General features: G+C 37.0%; 1 protein-coding gene across 3 annotated transcripts in view; it reads right to left on the bottom strand.

The window, feature by feature from the left end:
• Positions 1 to 12,978, bottom strand: part of LOC143852712 (uncharacterized) — a 78,421-nt gene that overhangs the window by 17,389 nt on the left and 48,054 nt on the right. For all 3 annotated transcript variants that reach the window (XM_077362273.1, XM_077362271.1, XM_077362272.1), the window contains one exon: positions 12,117 to 12,241. In XM_077362273.1, the coding sequence (XP_077218388.1) occupies positions 12,145 to 12,241 (97 nt within the window). In that variant the 3' untranslated portion in view covers positions 12,117 to 12,144. The remainder of the gene's footprint in view (positions 1 to 12,116; positions 12,242 to 12,978) is intronic.

Raw genomic sequence — 12,978 nt, forward strand, 5'->3', positions numbered from 1 at the left:
TGATTTGATGTCAGTAACAAGTCTCACAAAATCTGATAATTTTCAAAGAAAGCATTAAATAATATACCAAATAAACTCCAAAAATCCTTAAAAATTCATGGTAAAATGAATCAGTACCATATTAATTTCCCACGAAATTGCATTAAATTTGGAATCTGTTTGGTATATAATTTAATTTTTCTTCGTCAAAAGATATTTTTTTTGAAGAGTTTTCTATTTTTAAAACACAATTTGCGGAAAAAATCAGAAAAATTCGGAAAAATACAGAAATATTTTGAGAAAAATGCACCTACCTGTGGTGAAGATCTTGCCGCCGCCGATCCGATCCGCCGTCTTTCGCTTTCTCTTAGAGGGAAGGATTGTGAGGTGATTGGGAGAGATAATGGAAGAAGAATATAGGGAAAGGGATTTGAGGGAGTGATTGGAAGAGATAATGGAAGAGAAAGAGATAATGGAAGGTAAATCTCCTCCTCTTTCTCCTCCTTTTTTTATGGATGGGAAGGAAGATATATATAGGGAGAGAAAGAGAGAGAGAGAGATGTGTTGGTGGAGAGCTCATCATGTTGTCCCTCTTAGTGGAGAATCCATCATCATTCTTCTTAGTGGCGGGCCCATCATGTTTCTTAGTGGAGAATCCATCATCATTCTTCTTAGTGGAGGGCCCATCATGTTTCTTAGTGGAGAATCCATCATCATTCTTCTTAGTGGAGGGCCCATCATGTTTCTTAGTGGAGAATCCATCATCATTCTTCTTAGTGGAGGGCCCATCATGTTTCTTAGTGGAGAATCCATCATCATTCTTCTTAGTGGAGGGCCCATCATGTTTCTTAGTGGAGAATCCATCATTATTGTTCTTAGTGGAGGGCCCATCATGTTTCTTTAGTGGAGAATCCATCATTATTGTTCTTCATAAGAGGCCTCACAAGAGGCCCTACTGAGGCCCCACAATGTGGGCCCCACAACGCGGGCCCCACAACGTGGGCCCCACAATGTGGGCCCTCGGTTGATTCGAATTTTAAACAAATGTTCAATGCGGGCCCACCAAACGGGTCCAAATTCTCCCTCGCTTGGATTCTTATGAATAATCTCTCTCAACCTCTCACGGAAAAATGCGAAACATGGCGGAAATGATCGGATGGGGTTTCTCCCAAGCATAGCGAACTTGGGTCCGGTCAAAATGGGGTGTCTACAGTAAGAGACTCATCGGGATTCCCAAAAAGGGGGAAATTGTCTTTGCTACTAGACTCTCCCACTACCGACAAAGCCAAAGAATTTATACTATCATCAGACACGACCTTAATTCCCACCGAGTAAATGGTGGAATCTACCCTTAAATTAATTGAAGGGATGGAAATCAAAGAGGGGATATAACCAGGGCAGAGGCAAAAGTCAAACAGTGGGAGTGATTACCAAAAAGCTGGGTCTCAAGGACCTGACCCAGATGCGAGCCAAGAATCTCCACCATGGCAAAGGACCAAGCATGAAGCGGAATACTATAAAATCGTAAGCAAATAGTTCTAGCTCCTGAATTATACGCCAGGAACCATGGCTGGAGGAGGAGAGGAGTCCCCTAAAAGCCTCCCTCCTCGTCGGAGAATAGTGGTAACTTGGGCCTCCGAACCGAAACGGAAAAAGATCTCCACTGTGCTGATAGCAAAGGGTTTTTCCAGATCTGGGAGGCCCCAGAATTTTTTGGCCCAAGCCCAGACATCCTCTAAGAGCTAAGAACCAGATTTCAGGTTTCCAATAAGACAGCTCTTAAGATGTCTTTTTCGTTCATCCACTACCGACGTTGGAACATCCAGGCTTCGATCCTCTTCACCGGAGGCAACTTGGGCCTGTTTGGGTCTCCACACTAGGTTTGGGTTTGGGTTTTCTCTATTACGAGGTTGTAAGCATTTTCTGCATAAAGTGCGTGTACCAAAGTTTTTGTAATTGCATTTTGAGCATAACTAGTCGCTCCCGTTCGAGAAAGGCCTACGAAATGAGTCCATAGCTTGCCGACCAGGAACCTCTCTGGCACCAAAATCCAACCTCCTCCCCCTAGTATCCCAGTCCTCCATGCTTCCCAAAGAACCCGCGTGCGATCTCGGTGGATGCCATTGGAACCAATGATGATGTCCAAGTTGGTCTCCTGCCCAAATGAAAATAGAAATCTTCTGCAATAAGGATTAAATATCCCAAGTGATTCAAAAACTTCCATGACGGAGTAACCTCCATCTAGGCAAGACAGATAAGGCTCCGAAATTCGCTCAAGGTTCATTCCACATTCACATAAGAAGCCCGAAGATTGCTGGAGCCCCGAGACTCTCGGAGGGATATTCCTCCGGCTTCTAAAACAATCCCTAATAGTCATCCTTAGAATTCCCTCCGAGAGTGCCAACATGATAATATTGAGCAGACTTTTTCTTGTTTCTATGATATAATAAGAAATTCCTGAACAAAAAAACAAAGAGGAAAGAAAATTAAAATGTAAGGGAGGGGCCAAAATGGTCATGAAGTAGGCGAAAACAGCCAAGAAAGTGTGGTTCTCATAGACTACGAAGCGTGAAACAAGTCCCATGTTCTTCAAGTTTTATTTTCGTTATCTTATTTGTAGCCTACATTTTAGGCATCAAATCTTGTTCATTTAACTTGATTTTGGTATCATTAGAAAGCCTTTTCGATTACCTATCTAACAAGACCATGATCACACGATTTGGACATGATTTGCGGAAGTTATGAGCGATTTACGGACGTGGTAGATGTCTATGACAAGATTTCTATTCAAGGGTTATTTTCATCAAGTCATTAACTTTTATTTAGATTACTTTAGATGGACTACTGAGATAAATTGCTTAGGTCTTAAGTTAGCTTTTAAGGTTTATTTTTCTTATAAGTAGATATTATCAAAGCATTGTAAGGGACTTCTTTGAATTATTAAATGAAACTAACCTTCGGATTTTTGAGTTCTGTGTGAACTTTTGGACTTCTGAGTTATTAAATGAAACCGGCCCCTGTAGGAGTATTTTCCCGGTTTCGCTCTGAGAAACTCGACTTCGTTGAGATCGAAGTAAATATAATCCCCTTCAACGATATTTACTTCAAGAAAAAAAAATTATCCCCCTCGAATCAAAGTATTGTATTCCCTTTGGCGGCGATCGAAGGGCCTCTTTTCTTCTTTATCATATCTATTTTTCCTCCGATGCTAGGAAACGAAAAACCTCTAGCTTTCTCCAACTACAGCAGGTGGAATCAGAGCATATTCGTTTCTTGGATTGAAGAAGAAGTTTGGTAGCGATGTTTCTGTGGATTCGCAATAGCTAAAGAGTACCTTCGATCACTTCAAAGGAGAGTTGCTGAATACCAAGAATTGGACGTAATTCCATACTTGAAATCATTTTATTATTACTTATAGAAACAAATCGTACGTTGGGAGAAGACGGGGAAAAAGCTCTCCCGACTGTAGTTTGTTAATCGCACCCGAGTTTCCTGCTATTGAAAACATGCTCTTATAAATCTAGTCATATAAAACCCGCTACTAAAGCTTTATTAATCACTTGGAAGAGCAATTTCATCACCCTAGGGTTTCCTAGGGAACAGCGGCCAAGGAGGAGCTGCCGCATCCTCCAAAAACTCAACAACTTCCCGCACTATCGGAACCAAGAAACTACCATGCGGCTCTGAGAATCGTGAAAATCTAGGAGAGGAAGAGATGCAAATAGATCCATTCATCAATTATATATATATAATTGATGTTTATATATATTAACCATGTTTATATATATATATATATATATATATATATATATATATATACATGGTTAAGATCGGGTAGAAAAATCCATCAAGAAAATCTTCAGGAGAACATGCAATTTTCTTAAATAAAGACAACGTGAGGGGAAAAAGGCTTTGAAGCCCTTCAAGCTATCAGTGATTGCAAAATGTTCATATGGTAGACCATCCATCGTGGAGATAAAAAAAAATCAAAAGAGGCATGTCACTTACAGCAAGATTTCCTGGTGATTGTAATTGATTACACAGACAATTCCTATTTAGGTTCTGCAATGAAAATAATTTTGTTTCAGTTGGGTTGAAAGACCACATTTACAACAAAGATTTCCAATTTTGTTTCATGCGCTGGAACCCTTTGATCAAGATTGGGCATGAGAACCCAATCGTTCCAGTTTGGTACCCCTCCCAGGCATATCCTCTAATCTTCTACAATGAGGATCTTTTGAAATTTGTGGGAAGAATTATAGGGAATGTAATAAAGATTGCGCCTCCAACAATCAGTGGTAAAAAATGGATGTCGTCTCTGCATAGAAGTGAACCTCCTCAAGGACTTAAGAGAATATATCTTGGTATATCCAGCGAAGTTGGTGTATGGCAGCCGATTGTTTATGAAAAACTTACATCATACTGCAAAAAAAATGCTTCAAGATTGGTCATGGAAGTGAGGAGTGTAAAACATCGATCGAGAAACAACGAACATGGGAGAAATTAAAAGAAACTTCACAAGATTCTAGTGGGAAACTGGAATGGTTCCCAACTGAGAAAAGTCAAAGAGGGAAAAAATGAAGGTAACAAAGATAATGATCAACCAGTTCAAGAAAAACTATATGATGAAGATTGCAGAAATGTGCAGAATAAAAATAATACTCAAAATTGAAAAAGCCCCAACATGAAGTTCCAAAGACAGAAGAGGGAGACGAGTACAGATATATAAAGGATGCTTCAGTTGTGTTTCTTCTCAGATCAGTGGTGATCGAACAGATAATGTAAGGTTGAAGACACCTCCTACAACTACATTTAATAGCAGAATTGCACAGAATGTTGGAGAAGGAAATTTGGAGGCAGAAAGCTCTAACCTAGAGGAAGAGGAACAATAAAAAAAATTTGCAGAATCAGTTCTACAGAAAGTAAACAGAGAAAATATAAGTTTGCAGCTCCTTGGAAAGCACCTACAGATATCTCAAGTCAGTACAAGATATTATGGATTTACAGAACATTAAAAGAAACAATATCGGTGGGGTTAAAGCCCGCTGGCTGCATATCCCAATGATAAACGGACTGATTTGGAATATAAAGGGGAATAAAAAAAACCTCTGTCCATAAAGCCCCTCTCTCTGTCAATCTCTCCATCTCTCTTAGTAAATCTCTCTCTAAATTGAAAAAGCCCCAACATGAAGTTCCAAAGACAGAAGAGGGAGACGAGTACAGATATATAAAGGATGCTTCAGTTGTGTTTCTTCTCAGATCAGTGGTGATCGAACAGATAATGTAAGGTTGAAGACACCTCCTACAACTACATTTAATAGCAGAATTGCACAGAATGTTGGAGAAGGAAATTTGGAGGCAGAAAGCTCTAACCTAGAGGAAGAGGAACAATAAAAAAATTTTGCAGAATCAGTTCTACAGAAAGTAAACAGAGAAAATATAAGTTTGCAGCTCCTTGGAAAGCACCTACAGATATCTCAAGTCAGTACAAGATATTATGGATTTACAGAACATTAAAAGAAACAATATCGGTGGGGTTAAAGCCCGCTGGCTGCATATCCCAATGATAAACGGACTGATTTGGAATATAAAGGGGAATAAAAAAAACCTCTGTCCATAAAGCCCCTCTCTCTGTCAATCTCTCCATCTCTCTTAGTAAATCTCTCTCTAAATCCCCCCCTCCCCCCAAACACACACACACTCGGTCTCTCTAAACCTCTTTCCCTCTCAAATGAGGGGTGAGTTTCTTTTACGATTTTTTTTCCTGGGTTGAATTTTTATTTTTTGTAATGTATGGAATGCAACTTTAGTAATGTAAGGAGGCGGGATGAGGATGTAGTAAATATGACTGGACAGGAGGTACCTAAGAGGGATATCTTCTGCTATCTTGGTTCAATTCTACATAAGGAAGGAGAGATTGAAGATGATGTTAACCATAGAATAAGTGCAGGTTGGTTGAAGTGGAAGCTTGCCGTAGGAGTTTTGTGCGACCGTAAAATCCTTACCAAGTTGAAGGGAAAGTTTTATAAGACAGCTGGGAGACCAGCCATGCTGTACAGCTCAGAATGTTGGGCCACCAAGAAGCAGCATGTGCATAAGATGAGTGTAGCGGAGATGCGAATGCTTAGATGGATGTGCAGCCACACAAGGCTAGATAGAATTAAACATGAAGACATACATAAAAAGGTGGGGGTGGCACCAATTGAGGAGAAGATGAGAGAGCACCGCTTAAGATGGTTTGGACATATCCAACGTAGGCCTTTGGATGCTCCGGTGAGAAGAGGCAACTCGTGCCAAATTGATGGAGTAAAAAGAGATAGGGGCAAACCGAAAACAACTTGGGTAGAAACAGTGAGGAAAGACTTGATAACTAGGAAAATAACGAAGAACATGACCTTGGATAGGATAGACTGGAAGAAAATGATCCACGTAGAAGAACCCAACTAGAGCCGGGTAGATTCCTTCTTCATGAAATTTTTCTAAAGGATTCATTTAGCCGACCCCAACTAGTTTGGGACAAAGGCTTTGTTGAGTTGAGTTGAGTTGAATTTTTATTTTTTGTGGAACATATTCTTTGGCCTTTTCTATTTGGTAATTTGGATTTATATTTGGCTTGTGCATTTGTAAAAGAAGGGAAACAGCGAGGGTAGGGTTGTTCATGCTTCTTTGTTTGGAGTTGGAGCTCCGGAAGTTTTTTTGGTTATTAGAGTGGTGGCTTTGTTGGCCCATGGTCTCAAAGGTCTGAGGTAAGCTAATTATCTAGACATTGGTTTGAGTCATGGTTTTAAATTTCGGTTTCGGCTAAAATTTCGGACTTATCCGAAACCGAAATTTCAGGCGAAATCTGGTATTGTGCATAAAATCCTGGATTTTTTGGGAAGAAATTTCGATCGAAATTACCTGAAATTTCGGTACTTTTGTTCGAAATTCTTTAACGGGAATAAAAAAAGTATTATTTTATTATAAATTTTGACGAAATTTCTGAAATTTCGAACGAAATTTGGTAAATTTCAGGAATTTCGGTTTCGGTACGATTTCGTTTCGTTCCTCACTGAAATCCGAAATTTCGGATTTCGGTCGAAATTTAAAACCATGGTTTGAGTATCATAAATTGATATGCCTTATCTCTTTAAATCTAAATTTTTTTTCTAATTCTTTCTCTCGTTTTGGATGGTTCTGGGTCTGGTTTGTGAGGCTAACCTTGATGGAGTGTTTCGACTTTGGCCTCCAAAGTCATGATTTCTTACTGGTTTTTTGCTTTTTTGATTAAAGACTAAAGAGATAAGGTGGATTTTGTCCATAGCTTGGAAGAAAGATGAGAATCTCTTAATATAGAAAATGTCATGGTTTATAATTTTATACCGACTGAAACAACATACAGAAATGGAAGTGAACTTGTCTTTATTCATTTATTTATCATGCAGATATAAATTCCCAGCTTTGTCTTGGTTGTTGGAAGAAAAATGCTTCTAGACTTCTAGTAAACAGTTGTCAAAACTCAACTTCTGGTTTGCATGAGACTTTAATTTATGTTGAGTGCTTTAACTTCCTGTTTAAGGATATATTTTTAATCTTTCATGAAGGAACGTGGATCATATTTAGAACTATATTTTAAAGAGGATTAATCCATTGTATAAACTATACAGGGAAATTCAGTTTACAAACCAGGTGTAGCATTTGATTGGACTATTTCTTTGGTTGAGCATAAGCCAAAATTGCACCAGCGTGGAGGAATATTTGATGAACTGGATTAATGATAAACCATGTGTAGCATTTGATTAAATTATCTTCAAGTATCTTAAATCTGATTAAATTATCAAAGTTCTTTGTATGTGTGGGGTATCTTTCTCAATTTTTTTTCCTGGTAATTGGGAATTGAACTACAACCCCAAAATTTAGTCCAGTTCAGCTAGAGGTTTAACTAATTACTAACCTTCAACGTCCCACCAGAGCCAATTCCTGGCTCCGTCCCTGCCTATATCCTATGTGACTTCGGAACCAAGCTAACATGTTATGGGGCATCAACGAAGCAGCAGAAAGATGAGAACTCAGCAAGTTTGCATAAAACTTGCTAGACTATGTATAAGCATCACACAATTCACACCACATTAATCTTGAGCATCACACCCAACAAAAAAAAAAGAAATCTTGGCCCAAAAACTGTTACCATAAAAAATGCAGCACAGAACAATAAACATTAGGTCCCAATATACTCTTGCACAGTGTTTCAAAACCCAGGCTCATACGAGGAGAACAACATGGTAAAAAGGCATGACCAAATCTACTGGGCAAGTCAATGATTGATACGGTCAATTATTCATTAACATGGGTGACTCAAAGGAGTTTGAATTTTTATCAACTTGGTCGGGAGAAACACTCTTCATCAGAGAAAAAAGCTAGGGCACAACTCGATTTTGAACGAGAACTCGGCCAAGGTAAAAGAGAGTTGACTCAGGCAAGTCCGTAAATGACGGAGGGAGTTTTTAAACAGTTCTCTCGCAACCCTACTCTTAATCTCATGCATATACCGTTTTTTTTTTTAAAGTTATATCAATATTCTTTTGAGTTTTCTATTTTTAAAGTTCAACTCGTTAAAAATGTTTATTTATTAATTTGTTCTTTTCCTTTTTCTTTAAGAGAGAAGTTATTGCTAAGTATAAAGAATACCAATAAGCATGTGAGAATGTCAAGGGAATATACTAAAGATGGCAAATCATGGAATCATATAAGAGAGCCTCAATCATACATAGTACATATAGATAGGTAAACTACGAGAAGTATTATGTCATCTCGTAACACTCAAAAAAAAAAGTATTATGTCATCTCGATGAGGTATATGGGTCATATCTATCTCCTCATAAGTATATACACAGTGAAATCATCACAAACCCATCGATCTGTGGCCACGAAGAACCATGTATTTATACTGAATCTCTCCATATATACACACAAACATCTTATACCGTAGTATGAGGCTACAAAAGCACTGTGCATATAGTCTTACAGCCTAAAAATAAAAATCCTACCACTTGCAATTTCTACAAAGGATTTCCAGGTAATTCAATGACATAGGTGCAAAAAGAATGCGAATAATCATAGAAAACATAAATATAATCACAGAAATCACAATCGTAACTAATATTATAAAAGTCAGTCATCACTTGCCTTGATATTGAAGATTTGGTGATCGTACGAAATCCTGACACCGATATGAAGATGAGGATCCTAAGGTCCACATTTAATAATTAGCTTGGTGTTAGTTTCTTCTTTCGGTCTTACGTTAAAGTTATTTACCCTATGCCTATTATTGTCCTATGATATGTCTTTTTATATATTTGTTCAACTACTCTCTATGTGGTCCCAAAAATCATATTTTCCATACTCTAAAATATATATATATTCATCAAAATACTCTGAAAATCTGCAACTAAATCAGCCCTAATGACTATAAAAATTTGCCACTAATTACGAAATAAAACTACGAAAATCAGCACTTTCATGCATTAAAACCATGAAAATCTGCACTTATTATGCACTAAAGGCTGTTGCAAAATATCACTATTTGTGTGCTTAGATACCCAAAATAGCACCTATTTAAGGTATAAAACTGTCAAAATCAGCAACTAATTAGGGACATAAAACTGCCAAAATCAGCAATTAATTAGGGACACAAAACTCTGTAAAATCAACAGTTTTCATGCCCTAAAAACTGAGAAAAATACTCATGTAAAGATAGGTGATAATTAAAAAATCAGGGTTTAATTATGGTTTAATTACGTTGTAGGGTTTGTTGCAAGTAGGGTTTCCATATATGCATGTTTTCCCATATTTAATTACTAAATTTTCTCAGTTTTTAAGCCCTCATTAAACCCTGATTTTTCAATTATCACCTCTTTAAATGCGTATTTTTCTCAGTTTTTAGGGCATGCAAACTGCTGATTCTATAGAGTTTTGTGCCATAACTGCTGATTTTTACAATTTTATGTCCCTAATTAGTTGCCGATTTTAGCAATTTTATACCATAATTAGTTACTGATTTTGGCAATTTTATATCCCTAAATTATGCTGATTTTGAGTATCTAAGCACACAAATAGTGCTGATTTTGCAACAGTCTTTAGGGCATAATAAGTGCAGATTTTCATGGTTTGAATGTACGATTAAGTGTTGATTTTCGTAGTTTTATTTCGTGATTAGTTGCAGATTCTAATAGTTATTAGAGCTGATTTGATTACCGATTTTCAGAGTATTTTGATGAAAATATATATTTTAGGTTATGCAAAATATGATTCTTGGGACCACATAGAGAGTAGTTGAACAAATAAATAAAAAGACATATCATAGGACAATAATAGGGATAAGGTAAATAACTTTAACATAAGACCAAAAGAAAAACTGACACCAAGCTAATTATTAAATTTGGACCTCAGGATCTCATCTTCAGATCAGTATCAAGATTTTGTACGATCACCTAGGCTTCAATATCAAGGCAAGTGATGACTGACTTTTATAATATTAGTTACAATTATGATTTATGTGATTATATTTCCATTTCTTATTATTATTCGCATTCTTTTGTACCTATGTCATTGAATTACCTGGAAATCCCTTGTAGAAATTGTTTGTGGTAGGATTTTCATTTTTTGGCTATAAGACTAAATACACAGTGTTTTTATAGCCTCATACTATGGTATGAGATGTATGTGTATATATACGGAGAGATTCGGTATATTTACATAATTCCTCGTGGCCACAGATCGACGGGTTTGTGATGATTCCACTGTGTATATCTTATGAGGAGATAGATATGACCCATATACTTCATCGAGATGACATAATACTTCTCGTAGTTTACTTGTATATATGTACTTTGCACATATGTCATTGAATTACCTGGAAATCCCTTGTAGAAATTGTTTATGGTAGGATTATCATTTTTAGGCCATAAGACTATATACACTGTTTTATAGCCTCATTCTATGGTATGAGATGTATGTGTATATATGGAGAGAATCGGTATATTTACATGATTCCTCGTGGCCACAGATCGACGGGGTTGTGATGATTTCACTGTGTATATACTTATGAGGAGATAGATATGACCCATATACCTCATCGAGATGACATAATACTTCTCGTAGTTTACCTATCTATATGTACTATGTATGATTGAGGCTCTCTTATATGATTCCATGATTTGCCATCTTTAGTATATTCCCTTGACATTCTCACATGCTTATTGGTATTCTTTATCCTTAGCAATAAATCTTGTAATTCTTATTGCTTTTCCTTATCACATGTGAATGCCATGAGAAACTCTTTTATAATGCAGATTTTCATTCTTGTCACTTTTATTATCCAAGCCAATCACATGAGCTTGTTGTTTGACTGAGATTATTTTCCAAACTTTGTAGGTGAGAAAGTGAATGAGCCTTTGCAGATGAACAGGTCTGAGTGGCACTTAGGATGGGAGAGATAGTACTCATAGGATTTTCTTTAAAGGTTACTTCTTGTCAAGCCCAATGGAAGTTTAGTTATTTTTATTCATTATAGATATTGAGTTTTAGTAAGGGATTCAATTAATATTTTATTTCAGTTCAAAGTTTGATATTAACAATTGAGATAAATCATGTAATAGACATTCAGAAAATGGAATAGAATTGTTTAGTTGTGGTTTCACTTTTTGGGGTAGCGATTCGGATTTTGGGATTTTGAAAAAAAAATCATATTTAAAAATTTGCCCCAAATCCGGGTTGTTATAGTTAGTCGGAATTTACTATAAATAGTAAATCCGTTTTTACGATAAATAGTAAGTCAGAACTTACTATAATCCGACGGTCCGAAAGGCTCCAATCGAAGATCGGCCAAGATTTAGACAAAATTATTAAGTTTCCCGGCCACTGGTGGGGCTGGGTATTACAATAATAAAGTGGCAGTGATCAAATGTGCAATGGGTTATTTTTTAGCAATATTTGGACCAGTCAACAGACTGGGTGGGTTCTCCCAAATGGACACTTTGGACAAATCCACTAAATGGACACTATGGACAAACAGTTACCTGTGCAACATGTGCAGTGCTGATAGGCATAACAGAATTCGATGGTTTGAATCAATTTGTGATAGAGAAAAACTAACTCACCATATACTCAGATAAAAGTCTGCTAAATTCATTGTGCATAAGCTGACCTCCGTTGCACAACAATATCATCGGCAGAGTAATAATCTGCGATGAGCCGGTACATATATGATGGGTTATGCCCTCCCCTGAAAAAAACAAAAATCACAATTAAAAGAACTACTCAATGAATTTAGAAATATTAACAAACCCAACAACTACGAAATAATTGACAGACTGCCCTTTAACTTTTGTTTTAGTGTAAAAAATAATATAATTTGAATCAACATCACCTGCTTGTTAATTATAAACAAAATTTCAATATGGAATAAGATAGTTTGAATTCTCTACTCAAATTATTTCATTGATCTAAAAATTTTTCGTTAAAACTCGAAGTTTTCTTTTCACGTAATACTAGTAAAATGGTATGTGACATGTGGGCCCAAAGGGAGAATGCGGATAATGTCAACACAACAACATCATGACATCATGCTGATGTCAGCAGTCCATCCCAACAACTTCAGATTGCAAAAGAAAAGGAGGGCTAATTTTTCTAGAAAGGGAAACTATGGCAAATTTTCTGGAAACTTTATGGTGGATTTTAATGGGTTTTGGAAGTCTCCCATGTTTCTAAATCAGTACGTCCGGCTTGGAAAGTTCTCTATATTAACTTGAAGTGGGAGTTCCCTAGTTCTGGAATAAATTATTTTAGAGTATCTTGGGTTTGGAAAGAAATAGGAAACAGCTTTGAGTGTCTTTTACATGTCACTATTTCTAAGAAAGTTTGGAACAGCAGCCTTTAAATTGTAATTGTTATTTTAGCTTGGTGTGGACTAGGGCTGGCAACGGGGCGGGGCGGATGTTGCATTCCCCGCCCCCCGTCCCC

Source organism: Tasmannia lanceolata, unplaced genomic scaffold (assembly GCF_043159265.1).
Source record: "Tasmannia lanceolata isolate RefF3 unplaced genomic scaffold, GAP_Taslan_0.1 ptg000019l, whole genome shotgun sequence".
NCBI classification, from domain to species: domain Eukaryota; kingdom Viridiplantae; phylum Streptophyta; class Magnoliopsida; order Canellales; family Winteraceae; genus Tasmannia; species Tasmannia lanceolata.